Genomic DNA, 25,239 nt, shown 5'->3' with positions numbered 1-25,239 from the left:
AATATTTATGGGAAGAAAGGGAGAGATTGATAGTAATACAGTCATAGTAGGAAATTTTAGTGCCCCATTGACATTGCTTGATAGATCTTCCAGACATAAAATCAAGCAGGAAACAGCAGTCTTAAGTAAAACAATAAACCAGATAAATTAAATTGATATTTTCAGAGCATTTCACCCCAAAGCAGCAGAATATACATTATTTTCAAATGCATATGGAAGATTTTCTAATATAGACCATATATTAGGACACAAAGCAAGTCAAAATAAATTTACAAAGATTGAAATCATAGCAAGCATCTTTTCAGATCACAATAGTATGAAACTAAAATAAATTATAAGAATAAAAACTGAAAAACGCACAAACACATTGAGGCTAAATAACATGTTACTAAACAATGAATGGGTTAACAATGAGATCAAGGAAGAAACCAAAAGATATCTTGAGACAAATGAAATTGAGAACACAACAACGCAAAAACCATGGACACAGTGAAAGCAGTCCTAAGAGAGAAATTCATAGCATTACAGAACTAGCTCAAGAATCAAGAAAAAAATCTCAAATGAATAATCTAACCTTACCCCCAAAGGAATTAGAAAAATAACAACAAAGCCCAAATTGAAGAGAAGAAAGGAAATTATATAGATCAGAGCAGAAATAAATGAAATAGAGTCTACAAAAACAATACAAAAGATCATTGAAACCAAGAGCTGGTAGTCTGAAAAGATAAACAAGATTGATGAACTTTTAACCAGAATCATCAAAAAAAGAAGCAAAAGGACCCAAGTAACATCAGAAATGAAAGAGGAGAAGTAAAAACTGACACCACAAAAATATAAAGGATTGTAAGAAAATATGACGAACAATTATATGCCAACAGATCAGGCAATTTGGAAGAAATAGATATATTCTTAGAAAAATATCCTAGAAACATACAATTTTCCAAAGCTGAATCAGGAACATTCAGAGGATCTGAATAGACCAATTACAACTAATGAAATGAAAGCAGTAATAAAAACTCCCAACAAACAAAAGTACTGGACAGGATGCCTTCACAGGTCAACTTTACCAAACATTCAAAAAAGAATTAACACCTATCCTTCTCAAAATATTCCAAAAAACTCAAGAGAAGGGAAGACTCACAAACTCATTTCACAAGGCCAGCAGTATCACAATTCCAAAACCAGGCAAGCACACTACAAAGAAAGAAAATTATAGGCCAATATCCCTGATGAACATAGATGCTAAAATATTCAAGAAATTATTAGCAAACAGAATCCAGAAATATATTAAAAAGATCATACTCCATGATCAAATGAAGGATTTTGAAGAATAAAAACCACAAGATCGCCCGGCCAGTGTGGCAAAGTGGTTGAACATCAATACATGAACCAAGAGGTCACAGATTCAATTCCCAGTCAGGGCATATGCCTAAGTTGTGGGCTAGATCCCCAGTAGGGGTATGCAGGAGCCAGATGATGGATGATGTTTCTCTTTCATCAATGTTTCTATATCTCCTTTCTTCTCCCTCTAAAAATCAATAAAAACATTTTAAAAAACCACATGATCATATCATTAAATGTAGAAAGAGCATTTGATAAAATCCAGCACCCATTTATGATAAAAAAAAAACCTCTCAGCAAAGTGGGAATAGAGAGAACATATCTCAACATAATAAAGGCCATATAATACAAACCCACAGTCAACATTATACTCAATGGACAAAAACTACAAGTGTTCCCCTTAAGATTGGGAACAGAAAAAGACACTATAAGAAAAGAAAACTATAGGCCAATATTCCTAATGAATATAGATGTAAAAATCCTCAACAAAATATTAGCAAACCAAATTCAACAGCATATGAAAAGGATCATATATCATGATTAAGTGGAATTTATTCATGGGATACAAAGTTGGTTAAACATACAAAAATCACTAATTGTTATATATCACATTAATAAGAATGAAGGAAAAAAAACAGAGGATCCTCAAGAGATGCAGAAAAATTATTAGAAAACTTTAACACATTTTCATAATAAAAACACTCAACAAGCTAAGAAAAGAAGGAAACTACCTCAACATAATAAAAGCCATATATGAAAAACCCACAGTGAACATCATACTCAATGGTGAAAGGCTGAAAGCATTTCCTTTAAGATTAGGAACAAGTTGAGGATGCCTGCTTTAGCCACTTCTTTTCAACACAATACTGGAAGTCCTAGCCAGAGAAATTAGGCAAGGAAAAGAAATAAAAACATCCATCCAAATTGGAAAGGAAGAAGCAAAATGATCTCTGTTCATATATGTGATAATAGAGGCCCAATGCACGGATTCGTGCACCGGTGGGATCCCTTAGCCTGCCTGTGCCCTCTTGCAATCCAGGATATAGTGCACGAAGTGGCAGGCAGCCAGGGAGGAGCCCAAGCCTGAGCCCGAGCTGGGCATGGCACCGCTCCAGCTCATCCCAGCCCCACTGTGCCTGCCACTGCCGCCATTCGCCATTCGGTAGGCGCACTGCCACTCCACTGCGGTCTCCACGTGCCCGTCCTAGGGCAATACCAGTCAGTCCTGATGCCGGTCCCGATCCTCGCCCCAGTCCGGATCACAGGAGGAGTGTCCATGGGAAAGGCTCATGCCGCCACTGCTGAGCTTGCTAGCCATGAGCTCAGCATCTGGCACCCATTGGTCAGCTGAACAGTGTTCCCACTGTGCGAGGGCACTGACCACCAGGGGGCAGCTCCTGCATTGAGCATCAGCCCCCTGATGGTCAGTGTGCATCATAGCGACCAGTCGAACAGTCACTTAGGCCAGTGGTCGGCAAACTGTGGCTTGCGAGCCACATGCGGCTCTTTGGCCCCTTGAGTGTGGCTCTTCCACATAATACCACGTGCGGGCGTGCATGTACAGCGTGATTGAAACTTCGTGGCCCATGCGCTAAAGTCGGTATTTTGTGGAAGAGCCACACTCAAAGGGCCAAAGAGCCGCATGTGGCTTGCGAGCCGCAGTTTGCCTAACACTGATTAGGCTTTTATATATAGAGATTCTATATAGAAAACCTTTATATATATGTTATCTATATCTAGATGTAGATATAGATATAGATATATAAAGATTTCACACAAAATATTAAAACTAATAAATGAATTCAGCAAAGTAGCAGGATACAATATGCAAAAATCAGTTGCATTTCTATAAACTAACTAACAATCTGAAAAGAAAATTAAGAAAACAATTCCATTTATAATAGCACCAAAACAATACTTAGGAATTAATTTAACCTAAGAAGTGGAGGACTTATACAATGAAAACTATAAAACGTTTATAAACAAAAATAAAGAAGACATAAATAAATGCAAGCATTCCATTTCAGACTCAAGGATTGGAAGACTTAAAATTGTTAAAATATCAATACTACCCAAAGTGATCTAGGGATTTCATGCTATCCCTATCAAAATTCCAATGGTGTTTTCTGCAGAAATAGAAAAGTTCATCCTAAAATTTATATGGAATTTCAAGGGACTCTGAATAGCCAAAATGATTCTGAAAAAGAACAAAGCTGGAGGACTCACACTATCTGATTTCAAAACTTACTTCAAAGGTACAGTAATAAAGACAATGTGATACAGAGACAAACAGACATACAAAGCAATGAAATAGAGAACCCAGAAATAAACTTTTATATATATGGTGAAATGATTTTCGACAAGAATACTGAGGCCATCCAATGGGAAAAGACAGTCTTCCCCACAAATAATGCTAAAAAAACAGGATATCACATGCAAATGAATGAAGTTTGACCTTTACCATATACAAAAATTAACTCAAAATTATCTGTGACCTAAATATAAAACCTAAAACTGTAAAAAGCCTAGAAGAAAACAAAGGGGGAAATCTTCATAATATTAGATTTGGCAATGATTTCTTATATATGACACCAAAAGAACAGGAAACAAAGAAAAAACAAATTGGATTTCATTTAAAAAATTTTAAATGTGCATCAGACGACAACATCAACAAAGTAAAAAGGCAACTCACACTGTTGGTTAAAATATTTGCAAATCATATATATGGTAAGGGATTAATATCCAGAGTACATAAAGAACTCCTAAACTCAACAATAAGAAAGTGAATAACCCAATTAAAAAATGGGCAGAGAACTTGAATAGACATTTCTCCAAAGTAGATATACAAATATCTAAACATCACATGAAAAGATGGCCAACATCACTAATCATTAGAGAAATGTAAATCAAAACTACATGTGATACCACTTCACACCCATTATGATGTAAGATAAAAAAAAAATACAGGCACAGAAAACAAGAGTTAGCAAGGAGGTGGAGAAATTGGAACCACTGTACACTGTTGGTAAGAATGTAAAATGGTACATTCACTGTGAAAACAGTATTAACAGTTCCTCAAAAATTAATAATAGAATCATTATGTTTCCAGCAAATTCCACTTCTGAGTATATATCCACCAAAGTTGAAAGCAGGTTCTCAAAGAAATATTTCTACACTCATGTTCATAGCAGCATTACTCACAATAGTTAAAATTTTCAAGTTTTATTTTCCATCAGTAGTTGAATAGATAAGCAAAGTGTGGCATATACATACAATGGAATATTCTTCAGCCTTAAAAAGGAAGGATATTCTAAGAACATGGATAAAACTTGAGGTCATTCTGCTAAGTGAAATAAGTCAGTCACAAAAACACAAATACTGCATGATTCCACTTATTAAATCCAGTTAATAATGCAGATTTTTTTCAATAGATGGAGTTACACATATGTTGATATATATGCAATTTGATATGTGTGCTATTTTGTTGTATTGATAGCAAGCTTCAAAACTTCATTGTCAAATTTGCTGAAGGTGTTAATGAAGCATAGTAACCGTCATCTTGGGTAAAAACTGGTGTTTAAAATTTTAACCCTGCTATTCTGGCTTCTGTAAACATTTGCTTGCTTAAATAATAGGGAAAATAAGACTACTCCCCACTCCAGAGAGGCCATAAACTATGCCCCAGGCAGAGTTGTCAGTGCTGGGGCCAGGCCAGACCTTGAGATATGGTCTCACAGCCTGTCCCAGCACACAGGACTTTTTCTCAGAAGGTCCGGAAGTCTCATTCCAAATTTAGAAGACAAAGAGCTGAAAAACATATAAATAAGGGAGACTTCCACCATATTGGGCCCAGAATTTGAGAAGCAAGATTTTCCTCTGGGCCTGCTAGGGCTAGCAAACGGGACTCCAAATAAATTTGGCTTATTGATTAAGGCGTCTTCTGAGTTTCAATATAACATTTGGGGGCTTGTCCCAGGACAGTGCTTATCAGCACTTGGTCTCAGACGCTGAGGGCCGATGGCCTCCCCAGGCCTGGCTGCCGGCCCCTAGAAGGTCCCCAGGGGAGGTGCCCCCTGGAAAGCTTCCAGGGCCCCAGGGACACTCCTTAGTGCAGTGGTTCTCAACCTTGGCTGCACATTAGAATCACATGGGAATCTTTTTAAAATCCTGATTCCTGGGCCTCATCCTCTGGAAATTCTGTTTCTTTGCTATGGGGTGGGGCCACAACATTAGTAACAAAGAAACAGAATTTCCAGAGGATGCGGCCCAGAAATCAGGATTTTAAAAAGATTCCCAAGTGATTCTAATGTGCAGGTTGAGAACCACTGCCTTAGTGGTTCTGGCAGCCAAACAGAGGACACCGGACATGCCTTTACATTCTTTCGGAGTCAGAAAGGAAAAAAAAAGCAACAACAATAAACCTTCAGGAGATGAGTAAATCTGAGGAAGTGCATTCGAGTTCATTTTCCTGTTTGTTTGTTTGTTTGTGTGACTGGTCGTTTTGCTACCATGAAGAAGGACTGGATACAGTCATAACTTCTCCAGTAGGTTCTCACTGAAACATCGGGTCGAGAATCCTGTTCTTGGGGCGTGGGTTCGGGGGGGGGGGAATGGACATCTGTTTCTGTTAGGCCTCCAAATCTGTTTTTGTTAGGGAAGTTGGGCAGGAATCCGACTAACTGTTTAATTTCCGAGCATATGTCTGCTGAAGCTCAGTCTGAGTTCAAGTCTGCCTTTGGGGGCAAGGGAGGTGGCTTGCACTGACTGGTATGTAAAGTCTGAGAGATGCTTTGTATTGTCCTGTACTTTTGTGTGCTTTTGTTATCTGTGAGAGATGCCTGGCTAAAAACATAAGAATATTTGTTAATGTCTCTTTTGTTTAATTTGTTTAGGGCAAGCCAGCCCTGCTTTGGTGGGGGGATTTTGCTGTGTTGGGTTAAATTTTAAAATTCTAAGGTTAATTTAAAGGTACACAATTTGTACAGCTGGCTAAGTTCCAAACTACTTGTAAGGAAAAGCAAGAAAAAAAAAGTGTAAAGTTATAAAGATGTCAAAGAGAAGTTTAAGACAAAGGGCTAATTTATTGCTAGCTTGTTAGTTACTAGCCCTTATCTCCTCCTACCAGGAGGGGGGGGGGCAAGGGGAAAGATTAAAAAAAAAACTACGGGGGGAGGGGGCGGAAGGAGCTGAGTTCCACCGCCTGGAGACAAAGGATGCTGTGGGGGGGATGGAGTGGGTAGATGGACAAAGGCAAAGGGGCTATTCGGAGAAGCCAGGGTATGGTTTCAGGGAGCATTTCTCTGGCTGGCATGGGGGTCCCTGCCATGGTCGTTGGCTAGAGGCAGAAGCAAGCCACTTTCCTGGTGGGAAGAGAGAGGGGGAGTGATTTGGGGGTTGGCTATAGCTGTCTGGAAAAAGGAGAGCGGGGGACCATCAGGTTGCATAAGGAGGGGAGCCATTGTTTAAGGCTTGCTGCTAGTTCAGGGGACCCTAAAATCCAGATCCTAAAGGGTTAAAGAAAATAAAGCAGGGCAGTAGGAGGAGTCAAAAACAGACCAGACCCTTATCAGCAAAGCAGCTTGCAGCAAAAACAAAACAAAATTGAAACATTAACTGCTAGACAAGTTTTAACTTACCTGCTCTTAGTTTTATTACAAAAGGAAGATCTACTATATGTTGTTAAAGGTATATTTTCTTAAAAGTAAAAGTACATTTAAAGTATGTTCATAAATGTTAATCTAAGAAATATTGGCTGTTTGCTTCTGGTAATTATTAAAAATTAAGGTTTCTAAGAGTAAAGAATTCTAATACATTTTAAGGAAAAAAAGGAAAGAAAAGGTCTACAAATTGCTGATAGTATGACAGAAGGAAAGAATATTTGAGTAGAGATACTTAATAGAAGGACTGAGGCATGGTTATGCATTTTTAAAGGACATAGAAGGTTTAAAGGCTAAGTTGAAAGTGTGACATTTATGAAGGTTGTGTATGTGGTAAAAAGGAAAAAGAGAAATGTTAAAAGGAAATTGATTAAATAATACAGGCCAGTGACCTGACACCCAAGTTGCTGAGTTATCAGTATTTTACAACACATAATAAGAAACTTAAACATTTGGTTTGCTGGTTAAAAGGAGACAACGGGCCCTGGGATCTGTAAAAGGGACTAGGGATGAAGCTGGTAAAGTTTCCCATTTGCAAATGCGCTGAAAGAGTTCAGGACTACAAGAGCAACTGCCAGTACCTATTGCTGCTGGGAGAGGAACTGATGTCCCCTTCCAGTGACTTGAACTCTCCCAGAGAAGCGAAAAGATTTAACCCCTTAGACCAGCGGTTCTCAACCTGTGGGTCGCGACCCCTTTGGGGGTCAAACGACCCTTTCACAGGGGTCGCCTAAGACCATCGGAAAACACACATATAATTACATATTGTTTTTGTGATTAATCACTATACTTTAATTATGTTCAATTTGTAACAATGAAATTGGGGGTCACCACAACATGAGGAACTGTATTAAAGGGTCGCGGCATTAGGAAGGTTGAGAACCACTGCCTTAGACTAAGGGGTGGGCCAAGACACCCGGTTGCGGGTGCGGGAGGCCGGAGGGGGGGGGATGCCCTGTTCTTACTTTCAGAGAAACCTGTGGGAAAGGTCAAGGTCCCTGCCAGGAAAGAGGACAGGTGGGAAGGCAAGGGCCTGATCCCCAAGCCGTTACCTGAGTGCTTTGCTATGTGCAAACTTGTCTCTCCCTGCAGCCCTGGCTGTTTGGCTCACCACTAGGAATCAAGCAGTGATGGAAGACAGGGATGGCAAGGCCCTATAACTGATAAACAGGGTTAAACAGGAGAGGGTAAAGGAAAGGCACTTTCCATAGAGAGCCTTAAGGATTTTCAGAGGCTCCTAGAGAGGAGGAGTCTGACTGAGAGACTAGCAGAGACCCCTTTGGGTTAGGAGGACCGGAGGCTGCTTATTGAACTTATAGACTGCAGTTTGCTAGGCAGAGGTCCAAGCCCAGTTGTATAGGGGTTAAGCTGCCTGTATATAGCAAAACAACTTTCTCCTGTGCCAGAATACATTTTAGGGAAATTGGACAGACTGTGTTTATGGCTAGAAAGAAGAACCGGTCGCCACACACAGCCCTGACAGTGGTCTGCAGAAAACTGTATAATGGACTTAGATGATGCCTACGTCTTCATGGACATAACTCCAGAGTGACAAAGACAATTTTGCTTTGTGGGGAAGGTAAAAAAAATAGACTTTAGTCACCTCCCTGAGATATTTGTATAGCCCTACCATGTGCCATGTTTGGTAGCAGAAAATTTGGCTGCCTGAAGTGGCCACAGTGCCAACATTGTACTCTATTATGTTAATATGTTATATTAAACTTTAATTCTCTTGCAGATTTGAATGCAGTTACCAAAAGGGTAGGTGCCCAAGTGGGCAAAGAAAAATACCCATCAGCTTTTGGTCTCTATTGAAAGACAGCTGGCAGCCTGTGTACTGCCTTGCAGGCCTGTGTGACCATGCCAATGTCAGGGGTGGCACAAACCTCAACTGTAGGAAAGTGGGGGAGGCCTGTATAGAACATAGGGGAATGGTAAGTACCAGCACTCTGTCACAGGAATTACAGACCCTGAGAGGTTCTGTGACATGTGAGACCCTGTGAAGGGATAAAGTTCCCTTAGTCCATTCTGAGAGGGTGTGTCACCCCTCCCAGAGACTGTATGTAGTTTAAGGACAAGTCAAGTAGGAAGAACCCTACTACAGGGACAGCTGTGACTATCTATTTGAATATACACACATTGTAAATTTCTTCATGCCATTTGAAGACAGTTACTGTTTTGTCATAATACATTTAGAAAAATATTACTCTGAAGAGTCCATGAAAAGGACTGGCAAGGAAAAACAGAAGATCCTAAAGCAGGTCAGTATATTTTTCTCCTTATACAATTCCTCCAAAATTTAGCAATTCTTAATAAATAAATCATGGCAATGCATTTCTTTGCATAAATTCAATAAGACCGGTTTCCAATAGTGGTTTTATTGACTGAAAACTTTGACTGGAGTATCATGTTTTCAAGAGCCCTGTCTGAACTCTGAAGACTTGAAGCCAATAAGAGTACATCTATACAATGGAATACTATGCTGCTGTAAAAAAGAAGGAATTCTTACCATTTGCAACAGCATGGATGGAACTGGAGAGCATTATGCTAAGTGAAATAAGCCAGTCAATGAAAGAAAAATACCACATGATCTCACTCATTTATGGATAATAAAGACCATTATAAACTGATGAACGAAAATAGATACAGAGGCAGAGCAGCATCGAACAGACTGTCAAACTATAGCGGGAAGGCTGGGGAGGGTTAGGAGGGGGTAAGAGATCAACCAAAGGACTTGTATGCATGCATATAAGCATAACCAATGGACACAAGACACTGGGGTGTAGGGGAGGCTGGGGGAAGGTCAAGGGGAGAAAAAAAGGAGACATATGTACTACTATTTGTAATACTTTAAGCAATAAAACAAAATAAAAAGAAAAATAAAAAAATATAAAAAAGAGTGCCATGAAGAAAACCTGGTATCCAGCTTGGTAGCCCTGAAAATAGCTGGCGCTGGAGCATCAGGCCCATACCCTACCATCGCTGGCGGTTGGTCAGAGTAGAAGGGGGGCAATAATGTCACCTCTGCATCCCTGCGGAACCCCCACACACTGTAGGTCACAAGGAATAGGAGGGCTACTGAGATGGGCCTTAAAGCCTAGGACATGGCCTTGGGTAGAGCCACTGCAGGTGAGGGATTCACCTAACTCAGCAGATACTGCAGGCAGGCCTGATGGCAGTTGGATGGCTTGGTTTCCTGGCCCTACGGGGCACATTAAGATTCAATCATGAAGTTCAGGCAAAGGTAGTCAGTTACCATTCTTGTTGTGTTTATGCAAACAATCAGGCCAAATTGAATACAATAGATAAATTGGTCTTGACTTGGCTCTTTTGATAAACATGGGGGTAATTTTGAGGAGAAAAATTCTATTCCAATAGAAGTTATTAAAACTGAAATGCTTTCTTTCCCTTCCACCAGACCATTTGTTGTAACTCTTGCTATTCTAAGTGCTCAATAATATTAAATTTTATAATGCAGTTTGTCTCCGCCAGGTCACAAGCCCACCTCCTTCTGTGCCCAGGCCTCATTGTCCCTCTGACAGACAGCAAGGATCTCTTGTCTCTGAAAAGAAAACTCCATCCCTCCTCAGCACGAAGTAGCTAGAAGAACCTGCTGATGTCCATTTTCCCTGAAAGAATTCAGAGCCAGGATCCTTGAGGGAATATATTAGGCAGTTAGACAGACATGAGCAGAGCAAGGTCAATGGGCCAACTGGCACTACCAGATGTAACTAAGTATTTCCACCTCTATGTATGTAAGACAAGGGGACTCTCCAGAAGCAAGAGGGAACAAGGCCACAGACTAAGCGGCCCAGGGAGGCTGCCCTAAAACCAGTAGGGCCTCTCCAGATTCTAGTGACTCTTCCAGACCCTGACCTACCCACCTCACCAGCTTACACAGAAACCCAATCTAGAAAAGCTGAAATCCATAACCAATCTTTACTCGAGTTCTTACAGGTTTTACAGTACACCCAGAAAGCAGTCCAGGAGCATGTCTGAGATGCATGAACCAACTTCTGATCCGGTCCGTCCCTTCCACCCTGGTGACTCTGTTCAGATAAAGAAATTTGCCACCCAAGGACTGATTCCTACCTGGAAAGGACCACACACCATCATCCTGACCACCCCTACGGCAGTCAAGGTCGACGGGATCCCGACATGGCTTCATCACACCCGGCTTGAGACAACCCAGGCAGAATAGAGAATCCAGGACTCTTCAGACCCTCTAAAGATTACTCCGGGCCCATATGAACTGGCTGACGTTATTTGGCAGAAAACTAATATTATAGTCCTCAGGGGTCAATATAACTCCCTCTCTGACAATGACCAAGAGTCAATGATTTGACTCATGTATATAAAACCAGTGGGGAATGAAGCATAGTAACCTTCATCTTGGGTAAAAACTGCTGTTTAAAATTTTAACCTTGCTATTCTGGCTTCTGTAAACATTTGCTTGCTTAAATAATAGGGAAAATAAGATTACTCCCCACTCCAGAGAGGCTATAAACTATGCCCCAGGCAGAGTTGTCAGTGCTGGTGCCAGGCCAGGACTTGAGATATGGTCTCACAGCCTGTTCCAGCACACAGGACTTTTTCTCAGAAGGTCCGGAAGTCTCATTCCAAATTTGGAAAACAAAGAGCCAAAAAACATATAAATAAGGGAGACTTCCACCATATTGGGCCCAGAATTTGAGAAGCAAGATTTTCCTCTGGGCCTGCTAGTGCTAGCAAATGGGACTCCAAATAAATTTGGCTTATTGATTAAGGCGTCTTCTGAGTTACAATAGAACATTAACATCATAGATATTTTCATGCTTAAAAATGTCCAATTTCATGCCAAAAAAAGAGCATTTGCAGAAAGTTTTAATTCATTACTTTATTTTGAAGAAAAAGTTATTGTATACTTCAGGAAGCTTATGGTGAACATGCTCCATCTCAAGATACTTGTGAACGCTGGTTTAAACGCTTTAAAAGTGATGATTTCGATGTGAAAGACAAAGAACGTCCAGGTCAACCAAAAAAGTTTGAAGACCAACAATTACAAGCATTATTGGATGAAGATGTGTGTCAAACTCAAAAACAACCTGCAGAAAGATTAAACGTTGCTTAGCAAACCATTTCCAATCATTTACAAGCAATGGGAAAGATTGTAAAGGAAGGAAAATGGGTGCCACATCAACTGAATGAAAGACAAATGGAAAACCAAAAAGTCATCAGTGAAGTGTTGCTTCAAAGGCAAGAAAGAAAGTCTTTTTTGCATCGACTTGTGACTGGCGATGAAAAGTGGATTTATTTTGAGAATCCCAAATGTACAAAATCATGGGTTGATCCAGGTCAACCATCAACATCGACTGCAAGGCCAAATCGCTTCAGAAATAAGACAATGCTCTGCGTTTGGTGGGATCAGGAAGGTGTGGTGTATTATGAACTTCTAAAACCAGGTGAAACCGTTAATACTGATAGCTACCGACAACAAATAATCAATTTGAACCACACTTTGATTGTGAAACAACCAGAATGGGCCAGAACCCACAGCAAAGTAATTTTGCTCTATAATGACACACCATCACACACTTCAGAACCAGTTAAAGACACGTTAAAAGATCTTGCTTAGGAAGTATTAACCCACCCACCGTATTCCCCAGACCTTGCTACTTCAGATTACCACTTGTTCTGATTGATGGCACACGCACTTTCTGAGCAGCACTTCAAAACATACAAAGAAGTGGAAAATTGGGTTTCTGAATGGTTTGCCTCAAAACAAGAAAAGTTCTATTGGGACAATATCCACAAATTACCTGAAAGATGGGGAAATGTGTAGGTAGCGATGGACATTACTTTGAATAAAACACTTTTGATGTTTTTCTTGAAATTATTGTATTTTCTTTTATTACAAAATCTACATTATTAACTGGTACACCTGGTATATGAGATACTTAGAATAGTCAAATTCATAGAGGCAGAAAGCAGAATGGTAGTTGCCAGGGCTGATAGGAGGGGGAATAAATGGTTATTGTTTAATTGATAAATAGTTTCAAATTTGCAAGATGCAAAGAGTTCTGGAAATAGATTGTGCTGATGGTTGCTGAATACAAATAGCATATTTAATGGTTAAGATGGTAAATTTTATGTTGTGTATTTTAACACACACACACACACACACACACACACAAACACACACAAAACACTAGAAAAAAGTTTTATTGGAAAATAGCTATACACACATATTTGTCTATGGCTCCTTTTGTACTATAATGGCAGAGTTGAGGAGTTGCGACAAAAACTGTGTGGCCGACAGACCTAAAATATATACTATCTTGACCTTTAAGAAAAGTCTGTCACTGTGAATTAGATGAAGACAGGTAGCATGTCTACAAAGTCTAAAGATGAGATGAACTAAGAGGAGTAGTTAATACATTGCATGATAGAACTGAAATTCACAAAGATCAGAACAACTAAAAAAGATAAGCTGTAACACTCAAGTTTAAACTTAATAGTTTAAAAATTATGTGTGAGATAACAAAAAACATATATTTGACTCTACCCGCAGCTCCTAGGACAGACCTCCTAAAACGCTTGTAATTACCTAAGCAATAACACTCGAACATCTCCTGTTCTAATATTTGGAATATTTGGGTGTGTTTTTTTTCCCCATCCTAAAACCCTTGTAAATTCTGAAGTGATAAGAGCACTAGGAACATTTTTATATTGAGGTGACTCTGGGTAGACTCCTGGATGGCTCCTGGATGGGGGCTAGTCACCAGAAAAACCAAGCAAAATTAAAATCTGGGAATTTTCAGCTTCACCCCTACATCCTCCAGAGAGAAGAACTGGAAATTCAATTAATAATTGCTCATGCCTATATGAGAAAGCCTCCATAAATCCCAATAGTAAGGGGTTCAGAGAGCTTCCAGGCTGGTGAACACATTTACACCAGGACTACACACCCCAACTTCAAGAGGACAAAAGCTCCTGCATTTGGAACCTTCCCAGACCTCACCCTATGTATCTCTTCATCTGGCTGTTCACTTGTATCCTTTATTATACATACCTTTAATAAGTGGTAAACTTGTTTCCCTTAGTTCTCTGAGGCTCTTTAGCAAATTAATCAAACCCAAGGAGGCTGCTGTCGGAAGTTCTGATCTATAGCCAGTTGGTCAGAAACCTAGGCTTGCAGCTGGTGTCTGAAGTGTATGTGTGTGTGTGTGTGTGTGTGAGAGAGAGAGAGAGAGAGAGAGAGAGAGAGAGAGAGAGAGAGAGAGAATTAACCCATGGGAACTGAAGCTATGTATAGGCAGACAGTGTCAGAATTGAATCAAATTATAGAATACCCAGTTGGTGTCACAGAGAATTGCATGGTGTGGGGGGAAACCTCCACACATTTGGTGACCAGAAGTGAAATGTTTTGTGCAGTAGTGAAGGAGACTCACAGGAAAGAAATGAGTAGGGAAGAACTAGGTTTTTCCCTACAACAGGATGGAGAAACTGAGGTTTTTCCTTTTAGTACTTTAAGGTATTGGGTACATTATTCAACCATAAAAGTAGATGTGGAATTTAGGGCTTAGAAGCAACTGATACTGTAAAGATCTAGTTTTGTAAGCCCAATTAACCATGGATGTGGCTGCCAAAAAAAAAAGCTAAATTGAATATTGGCTGCATTAAAAGAAACAGGATCTAGAACAGTGCTGAACAGTGCTGCACAGTAGAACTTCCTGTGATAATGGAAATGTTCTCTATCTGAGCTGTCCAACAAGGTAGCCATTAGGCACAGGTGGATACTGAGACTTGATATACTTAGTGTGACTGAGGAACTAAATTTTCTATTTTGTTCAAAATAATTAACTTACATTTAAATAGGTATGTGAGGATAACTGCTACCATATTGCAGGTTTATAATACTTAAAATATGAAAGGCATATATTAGTGGTTAGATCTGAAGAACTGTGTTCATTTCTAGTTACCATACTTATAAAAACTGGAAGTGACATCCAGGAAATGAGCTTATTAGGAATACTGTTAGAATGAACTGGGGAAGAGCTATCAACTAAAAGATTTAGATGTTATCATATGGCAGAACTAGTAGCCTTAAAAATGACTGGAAAATATGTATAAATTCTATAAAAAAATTTTTTGTTCCAGCTTTATAAAAATACTAGAGGCCCGGTGCACAAAAATTTGTGCACTTGGGGGGAGGGGGGTCCCTCAGCCTGGCCTGTGCCCTCTCGCAGTCTGGGACCCCTCGGGAGATAACGACCTGCTGGCTTAGGCCTGCTCCCGGGTGGCAGAGGGCAGGCCCAATCCCTAGGTGCAGCCCATGGTCGGGCTCAGAGCAGGGCCGATTGGGGAGTTGGGGCACAGCCCCCAGTCATGCACAGAGCAGGGCAATCGGGAGGTTGTGATGCCACCCTCAGTCATGCTCAGGGTAGGGCCAATTGGGGGATTGGGGCACCGTCCCCTGTCACACTCAAGGCAGGGTCGATGGGGAGGTTGCGGCGCCACCCCCTGTCACGCACAGAGCAGGCCCAATCAGGGGGTTGGGGCGCTGCCCTCTGTCAAGCACAGAGCAGGGCCGATCAGGGGGTTGGGGCACCGCCACTTTCACACTCAGGGCAGGGCCGATGGGGAGGTTATGGCTCTACCCCGTCAAACACAGAGCAGGGCCCGTGGGGAGGGAGGGGTGCGCTGCACCCTGTCACACACAGAGCAGAGCTGATCAGGGGGTTGGGGCACCACACCCTGTCACACACAGAGCCGCAGGGAGATCAGGGGGTTGGGGAGCTCCCCCTATCAGGCACAGAGCAGGGCTGATCAGGGGGTTGGGGCGCCTTCTTCTGTCACGAACAGAGCAGGGTGGATAGGGAGGTTGTGGCCCCACCCCCTGTCACACACAGAGCTGCAGGGCAATCAGGGGGTTTGGGCGCTGCCCCCTGTCACGCTGATCCCGGTGCCGGGAGGCCTCTCAGCTCCACTGATCCCGGTGCTGGGAGGCATATTACCCTTTTACTATATAGGGTAGAGGCCCTGTGCACGGGTGGGTGCCGGCTGGTTTGCCCTGAAAGGTGTCCTGGATCAGGGTGGGGGTCCCCACTGGGGTGCCTGGCCAGCCTGGGTGAGGGGATGATGGCTGTTAGCAGCTGGTCACACATCCTTCAGGGTGGGGGTCCCCACTGGGGTGCCTGGCCAGCCTGAGTGAGGGGAGATGGCTGTGTGCAGCTGGTCACACACCCTTCAGGGTGGGGGTCCCCACTGGGGTGCCTGGCCAGTCTGGGTGAGGGGCTGAGGGCTGTTTTCAGGCTGGGGGTGACTGAAGCTCCCAACTGCTCCATGTTTTCTTTTTTTATTCTGGGCCAGCTTTAGCTTTGAGGCTTGGCTCCAGCTCTTAGACCTCCACTGCTGAAAGTAGGTTTCTGGCCTTTGCTTACAATGTTGCGATCCTGCTGGCTGAAGCCCGGCGTACTAAAGCAGGTTTCTGGGGTTTTGTTTAGCTTCTATATTTGTTACAATGTTTTTAAACTGCAGCTCAGAGGCCTGCAGCGGCAGACGGGGAACGATGGAGTCCTCTGTCACTGAAGCAAGCAAGCCTCATGTTAGTTTCAAGCTGCCTGGCTGCCGGCTGCCATCTTGGCTGGCAGTTAATTTGCATATTTCCCTGATTAGCCAATGGGAAGGGTAGCGGTCGTACGCCAATTACCACGTTTCTCTTTTATTAGATAGGATAGTAATGATAATCCTCTCTTCCACAGGTTTTCCAAAAGAGGCTGAATGACTTTTCATCCAAGAATTCATGTACAGGTAGGAGAATGATCTATAATAATGGTTGCCAAGCTATAGCCAGTAGACCAAATTCAGTCATCTGTTTTTATAAATAAACTTTTATTGGAACACAGCCACTTTCATTCATTTATAGTTTGTTTATAGCTGCTTTTACACTAAAGTAGATTAATTAAGTGTGACAGACTTTATGGCTGACATGTCTAAAATATTTACTACCTGGCTCTTTACAGAAAATGCTTACTGATCCCTGCTCTAAAATAGTGGTTCTCAGAACCATCTGGAGAACTAATAAAGAATACAGAGGCCTGGGGCTGTTGGAATAATGTAGAACCTGGCCTCTTTATTTTTATCAAATTCCCTAGTGATTTTATTTTTAACAGCTTTATTGAGATATAATTCACATACCATACAATTCATCCATTTAAAGTATACAGTTTAGGCCCTGGCCAGGTAACTCAATTAGTTTGAGCATCATCCCAATGCACCAAGGTTGTGGGTTCAATCCCCATTCAGGGCACATACAAGAATGAACCAATGAATGCACAAATAGGTGGGATAACAAATCAATGTTTCTCTCCCCCCCCCTTCTTTCTTCTATCTCTCTTTCTTTCTCTCACTCTCAAATCAATTAAATAAAATATATATATACAATTCAATGGTTTTTAGTATATCCACAGAGTTGTGCAACCACCACCCAATTTCAGAACATTTTCATCAAACCAACAAGAAACCCTATACCTATTAGTAGTCATTTCCTATTTTCCCCATCTCTCACAGCCCTAGACAACCACTAATCTACTTTGTGTCTCTATAAACGTGCTATTCTAAACATATCATATAAATGAAATGACACAACATGTGGTCTTTGTAGCCAGCTTCTTTAACTTAGCATAATGTTTTTAAGGTTCATCCATATTATAACATGTATCAGTACTCTGTTTCTTTTTATTGGCAAATAATACTCCATGGTATGGGTGTACCACATTTTGTTTATCTAATCAATCAGTTAATAGACATTTTGGTTCATTTCCCATTTTAGTATTAAGAATTCCACATTTTCAGTATTAAAAATAATGCTGCTATGAACATTCCTATTTGTATGGACATATGTTTAACTCAAGAGTGGAATAACTGGGTCAATGGTAGGTAAATCTCTAATTCTGACTGTTTCCAAAGCTGCCGCACCATTTTACATTCCTACAAGCAGTTTATGAGGGTTACAACTTTTCCATACAATATGGGTATGTGCCCTGATCTGGATGGGATGACACTCCAACCAGATGAACCACACCAACCAGGGCTTATCTGTCTTTTTTATTCTAGCCATCCTAGTGAGTGTAAAGTGGTTTCTCATTGTGGTTTTGATTTGCATTTCTCTGATGGCTAATGATGTTGAGCATCTTTTTAAGTGCTTATTCCCCAGTAATTCTGATGCACACTGATGTTTGAGAACCACTAAGAGATCTATAAGTAATTTAAGGTCCCATTTAACATTGATGATCCCATGAAGATAGTGCCAGAGAATTATATCACTTGAAGAACTATACTTGCTCATGTCTTCCTGTTCCACTTGATACTGACCTGCAGGTTAACCTAGTCTAACTCCTATTTTATAAAGTCATGATTATCTTATTCCTTTTTCATTTTATTTTTAAAATTTTTAATATAAATTTTAAAATTAACTTTTTTTTTGGCTTGACTATTGATTGTTTAAATCATTAAAAAAGCAATTCCATCTTCTAATTTGATCAGCACAATGGCAAATATTGTTCTCTGTAAGTATGTATGATGATGATAGATAGATAGATAGATAGATAGATAGACAGACAGATAGATAGATATAGATTCAATATGTGTTCATGGAAATCTTAGAAAAATTTTAGTCTTTAGAGAAAAGAAAATCAATTCTTCTCTACCTTTCATTATCCATCAGCAGTTTAGTGATGTTCAGACAGATGTCTAAAGACATGTCAAGGTGTAGTATTTCTATGCAAGCTAACAAAAAGAAAAAAGAAATAATCGTGTCAGTTTCATTTATGAGGAAGCTTAGCTATTTTCAATAACTTTTCTCTGTTGAAAATCTACTTTCCAAATATTTGCCATATATCATGTTTTACCTAAAATTTATCAAAATCTTTTAATGAAGTAATAATATACAATGCTAGAGAAAATGCAGTGAAACAGGCACTCTCAAATGTATGACAAAGTAACCTTTTGAAAAGCAATTTGGCAATACTATATGCTAAGAACACAGTGGTTAAGAGCTTGAGATGTGAAGTCAGAAAGACCTATATTTGAAACAACTTGTCACCTGTGTGGCCATTGGCAAGTTACATAGATTTTCCACACCTTAGTTTTGTCATCAGTAAAATGGAGAATATATCACCACCAATCTCTTGGGGGTGATTGAGAGGGTTACATGAGATAATATATGTAAATTACATAGCAAAGCACCTAGCACTTAGTAAGCATTCAATAAATAAATGACAGCTGTAGGCTGGCCAGTATGGCTCAGTGGTCAATCTATGAACCCCGAGGTCATGATTTGATTCCTGTTCAGGGCACATGCCCAGGTTGCGGGCTCAATCCCCAGTGAGAGGCATGCTGGAGGCAGCCAATCAATGATTCTCTCTCATCTTTGATGTTTCTATCTCTCTCTTGCTCTCCCTGCCTCTCTGAAATCAATTTTATATATATATAATGTTTTTAAGTGTATTTTATTGACATTTTTGCAGAGAAGAAGGGAGAGGGAGAGGGATAGAGAATTAGAAACATTGATGAGAGAAAAACCGATCAGCTGCCTCCTGCACACCCCTACTGGGGATGTGCCCACAACCAAGGTACATGCCCTTGACTGGAATTAAACCTTGGACCCTTAAGTCTGCAGGCCGATGCTCTATCCACTGAGCCAAACCGGTTAGGGCAAAATATATTTTAAAAAATAAATGACAGCTGCTATTATTATTTCTTATACCTCAGAAATTGTATTTCTGAAAAGTCATTTGATGTAAATATGGGAAAATGTTCATTAACAAAGATATTAAAAGCAGTACAGATTATAACAACAATAAAAAGAAAATATATTCTGAGTGTGAACTGTAAAGCCAGGAACTATGTGCTTGGTGCTAGCCAACAGTGGACAAAATACAAAATCCCTGCTGTTAAGGAGCTTATATTCCAGTAGATGATGGACTATGGATATTTTTAGTATTTACCAAAAACTTCCTTTAGGTATGTGCCACCTTTCCATAATAAAAAAAAATTGTACACTTTTAAATTTTCTTTTTATATAACAAAAAATACCAGTAAAATTTTAATGCCAGCACTTAGGTTGACCATTTTAAGAGTAAAATACTTTCACCAGCAAAGAAATGAACAGACAATAAAAATCCAAGTTTTATACAGTCTCTCAATAAAAAGATAACTTTATTTATTTTAAACTATGGAAAACTTAAGAGCCAGGGAATTCTTTTAATTTGTACTATGAAATTGTAACTTCATTAGTCTGAATATCAACAGTATCTAGATTGAGTTAAGTAAAACACTCTGGGAATAAAGAATAATTTCACTTTAAACTCTGCTTCTTATCTACATTTTGATAAAAACTGTAATGGGGAAATCTAGTCCAAAATTAATCAACTTCACAACTGTGTGACTCCTATAATCTCTCTGGTCTTCCCACACAGCATTAGTTTGAGTAAGCCTATTCCTTTAACTCGTTAGTTGGTTTGTTTATTCCCTTAGTGAAAACAAAGTAGAGTTGTTTTCCTGGTTCCTAACATTGTTCAACCTGTGTATACTGAGATGAAAACTTAGAGATATAGAATCCTCTGTATATTTCAGCTTCTGAGGTCTCTAAGCGATTGGTTAGCATTCTACAGGTAACATAAAATTTCAGCAGTACCACATTAGCACTAAATTTAGATCTCCGTCCAAATATGATTATTGACCTATTTATTACAAATTGTTATTTATTGGATGATCAGTCATTATACCAACATAATTTTATTTTTTCATCTTTTTATTGATGTCAGAGAGAAAGGGAGAGGGAAAGAGAGATAAAAACATCAATGATGAGAGAGAATCATTGATTAGCTGACTCCTGCACACCCTACACTGGGGATCAAGCCAACAACCTGGGCATGTGTCCTGACTGGGAATCGAACCGTGACCTCCTGATTCAACTATCAATCACTGAGACACTCTGGCTAGACCTAACATAATTTTATATAGTAAAAATAACGCAGCTCTATAATACAAATATATTTTTATATAGTAAAAAATAAAGCATGTATGCATTAAAAGAATTTGGAATAAGTTATTTTTATGACTAAACATAATTTAAATACTGTTAAGGGGCCAGTGTACATAAAGAGATTTGTTCCCCTCTTTTAATACATCTATATAGTAGTAATAACAGTGATAATAATAACTACAATAATAATTATTATTACATACTAACTATACACCAGTTATGGTGCTAAATGTTCTATACACATTTTCTCATAGGATTCTCAAAACAACACAATGAAGTAGACAGTATTATTATATCACTTTCAAAGATGAAGCAATGAAGTACAGAAAAGTTAAGTAACTTGCCAAAGGACCCACAGCTATATATCAGGATGTTTACTTTGTGATGTGTATTTTGAAAAACAAATAACAATGTTTATACAAGTAATTATAAAAATCACAACATTATATAGGCTTTTCAGTCAATAGGTAATCTTTCTTCATGGTAGTAGACAACGTCAGAAGGGCTGAGCAGCTGCAATTCTCAGACTAAAAGAAAACTGATAGCTTTTATTCAGCTCCTTTTTACTACCTATTAAATTTGCTACTGTTCTCTCCTTTCTCTTTTTCTTCTGGCTAACAATCTTCCCCCTTTCTTTATGTGATTATTTTCCTTCTCAATCATCATCAAATTATACTACAAAATATCTTACAGTCAACAAATAGGTGGTTAGATTAAAAACTGCACTTCACACACAGAGATGATACCTTCAATGAGTTCTTCATTAGCTGTTTCGCCCATCAAGAGGATTTTTATCTTCAAGAAAAGCCCGGCTGGGTTTAAATGTTCCTATTTTAAAGAAATCACAATTACATTAAAACTATGGAATATAAAAGACAATTTTCAAGTAATTGCCTGTTTTATTCAACCACAGCAGGATGACTCATGATAAAAGGAAATCAAAAGTATAAAAGAACAGATCATAACATCCAGTATATCCCTAGGGATATTTTCTGATAGTTTATTCAATCTAAATGAAATGATATGAGGAAAAGAACATGTAAACATTTCCATTGAGTGTCAAGCATTTAAATGGCAAGGTCAATATTTATTAGTAAACTGTATGAAGATAAGGCCATATTCTTGTCTTGGTAAACAAAATTCAAAAAATCAATTATAATTGGATGTGGTTTCTTTGAGATTTTAATAACAGGTATAGTACTCTGCAAACAATGGTTGAATGAAATAGGAAACACATTGTCTTTCCTATAGAATATGCCTGTCATATTTACTATTCATAACGATGAACTCTGAATGGTTTTTCCAGGTCCTATTAGCTGGCCTTAAGCCATTTGTGGTCTCTAGCCTGGTTTCACTTTTTCCTAACAGGGTACATCTTTAAATAGCTGGCTACGATTAAAAGTGCAATGTAGGCCCACAGAATAGAAATTTTCTCAATACAAAGTCAATTATCCTCTACATGAACCTCATACTTATCAAACTAAAAATAATTATAGCTATTCATGTGTGAGATGCCTCAAGTATGGAAAGTTAGAGAAAATAAGCACTGGTATTAAAAGGTTTTGCAAATATACATGACATTAATACAAAGAATAAAGCTACAAATTTTAATCTATTCCATTACTACCTTTCCTAACAGGCATGTTGAAATATCTCTTAGGCTCAATTACCACTTACCTTTGATGTACAGGCTGTCCAAATCTTGGTAGGATCTGTTTTCATTTAGTCTATGATACTCACACAAGTTACATAGTTCGTTCCTTTATTTCCTTTACCAAACAACTCCAGAGAATGGACAATACTTTGCTTTTATTGTATCATCTATGCACTTCCATAATCATTTACACTGTAGTATCCATCCTTACTGTCTCTTGAAATTAAGCTTTCAAAATTCGTACTAGTTAAATCTATCAGCTTTCTCCCTACCATCAATCTCCTTGTGTTATCTGTAATTTTTCTCATTGTCATTTCTCACACTTGTTCCTTAAGTTTCTGTTTGCTTTGTTTTCATTTTCTTTTTACCAAACAGTTATTGGAAAACAGGATCCAGTAATAACAAAGTTGCAAGTACGGTGAGTATTGTTTTGCAGATGAAGAACCTGAGGCCCCTATGGAGTAACTTACCCAGAGTCATACAGTTGCAAAGTGATAGGGTTGAAATTTGAATTCAGATCTCTCTGACTCTAAAGGCCATAATCTTTCCACTATAATATGCTGCATCACTTGAACCTCTTTCTACCCTTGGTCTGCCTATGATTACGCTGTCCAGCTCTCCTGCAAGCTCTAAAGAGTACTTTTCCATTTTTTACTGTGAACTGTATCATATACACACACATGATTATAGAAAATCTATCTTACAGAATAATAAAAAAAAACACCCATGTACTCACTACATAAGTTAAGAAACAACACTCAGCACATTAGAGACCTCCAATGTACACTTGCCCATTTGTATCCTCTTCACTTACCCACAGAGGTAAACTACCTTGAATTTTGTGCAGCAATTCCCTTGCTCTTCTTTATATTGTTTATTTTTACCTGCATTTGAACTTCATTCAAACAGAATCATAATGTATACAAATTCTTCTGTGACTTGCTTCTTCATTCAATATCATGATTTTAAGATTCATTCATGTGGATGCATAAAACTAATCTATTTGTTTTCATTACTCTATAGTGTGGTCCTTGGAGCGTATTCCCCTCATCAACGTTACTTGAAAACTTGTTAAAAATGCAGACCCCACCCAAACCTATTGAATCAAAAATTCTGAGGATGAGGCCCAGCAAATAAAGTATGTGTGGGTGGTTTTAGAAAAATGTATAATATTATTATTATTGATTTATATTAAGAAAAGTTTCCATTTCAACATAAATTCTAGTACCTGTTTAATAAGGTAGTAAATAAGGAAATTATGTTTTAATAGACTTTCTGGTTAATATTTATGAATGCTAAAGTTTGAGAATGACTACTCTATATAGTATTCCACTGTATGACAATTTATTTACCTGGCCTACTTTGAACACTTGAGTTGCTTTCAACCCAACTGCTATTATGAACAATTTTGGCATCAGCTTTCTGTACATTTCTTGTAATATACAAATGCAAGAACTGTTTTCCAAAATATGTATCTAGGAGTGAAGTTGCTCGGTGATTCAACTTTATCAAAGAATGTTAAACTGTTATTCAAAGTAGTTGTATCAATACTCAAAAAGCTAGGAATAGAAGGGAAACTTCCTCAACCTAATAAAGGGCATCTAAAATATCCCACAATACCATGCCATAATGGTGAAATACCAAAAAGCTTTCCACCTATGATCAAGAACAAGAAAAAATGTTTGTTCTTGCCACTGCTATTCAACAGAATAGACATTCTCACCAGAGCAATTAGGGAAGAAAAAGAGATAAAAGGCATCCAGATTGGGAGGAAAAAGTAAAACTATCTCCTCTATTTGCAGATGAAATGATCTTGCACTTAGAAAATCCTAAGGAATCCAATAAAAACCTATTACAGCTAAAAAAAATTTCAGCAGCAAAGTTGCAACATCAATATTTTGTTTATTTTATTTTATTTGTTAATCCTCACCCCAATATTTTTCCATTGATTTTCAGAGAGAGTGAAAGGGAGAGAGGGAAAGGGAGAAAGAAAGAGGTGGGTAGAGGGGAAGAGAGAGAGAGAAAGAGAGAGAGAGAGAGAGAGAGAGAGAGAGAGAGAGAGAGAGAGGTGAAAGACACACATCGATTGGTTGCCACCTGCATGCACACCCAACCAGGGCCAGGGATCAAACCTGAGACCCTTCAGTACACAGGATGACACTCTAACCACTAAACACACCAGCCAGGGTGAAACATCAATATTTTAAAAATCAACTGTATTTCTATATACTGCCAATTAACCATTCACAAGTGAAGTTAAGAAAATAATTCCATTTATAATAGCATCTAAAAGAATAAAATACAGTAGAACTTCGGTTCTCGAATTTAATTTGAAAACCAAACCTTTTTTTTCCCCATTACAAATAATGTAAATTGCCCAGCCACAGTAGCTCAGTGGATTGAGCATCATCCCTTGCACCAAGAGGTCACAGGTTTATTTTCCAGTCAGGGCACACACCCAAGTTGTGGGCTCGATCCCCAGTGGGTGGCTTGCAGGAGGCAGCCAATTGACATTTCTCTCTCATTGATGTTTCTATCTCTCTTTCCTTCTCCCTTCC

At 39.1% G+C, this 25,239-nt stretch overlaps 1 protein-coding gene across 1 annotated transcript in view; it reads right to left on the bottom strand.

The window, feature by feature from the left end:
- TEX11 (testis expressed 11) overlaps window positions 1-25,239 on the bottom strand; it is a 422,533-nt gene that overhangs the window by 207,957 nt on the left and 189,337 nt on the right. The window contains exons 11-12 of the mRNA XM_059678680.1: window positions 21,774-21,855; window positions 18,689-18,767 (exon numbers count right to left, since the gene is read on the bottom strand). Coding sequence (XP_059534663.1) covers window positions 18,689-18,767; window positions 21,774-21,855 — 161 coding nt within the window. The remainder of the gene's footprint in view (window positions 1-18,688; window positions 18,768-21,773; window positions 21,856-25,239) is intronic.

Source organism: Myotis daubentonii, chromosome X (assembly GCF_963259705.1).
Source record: "Myotis daubentonii chromosome X, mMyoDau2.1, whole genome shotgun sequence".
NCBI classification, from domain to species: domain Eukaryota; kingdom Metazoa; phylum Chordata; class Mammalia; order Chiroptera; family Vespertilionidae; genus Myotis; species Myotis daubentonii.
The sequence above is the reverse complement of the archived record's forward strand: the minus strand, read 5'-3'. Positions and strand labels throughout refer to the sequence as shown.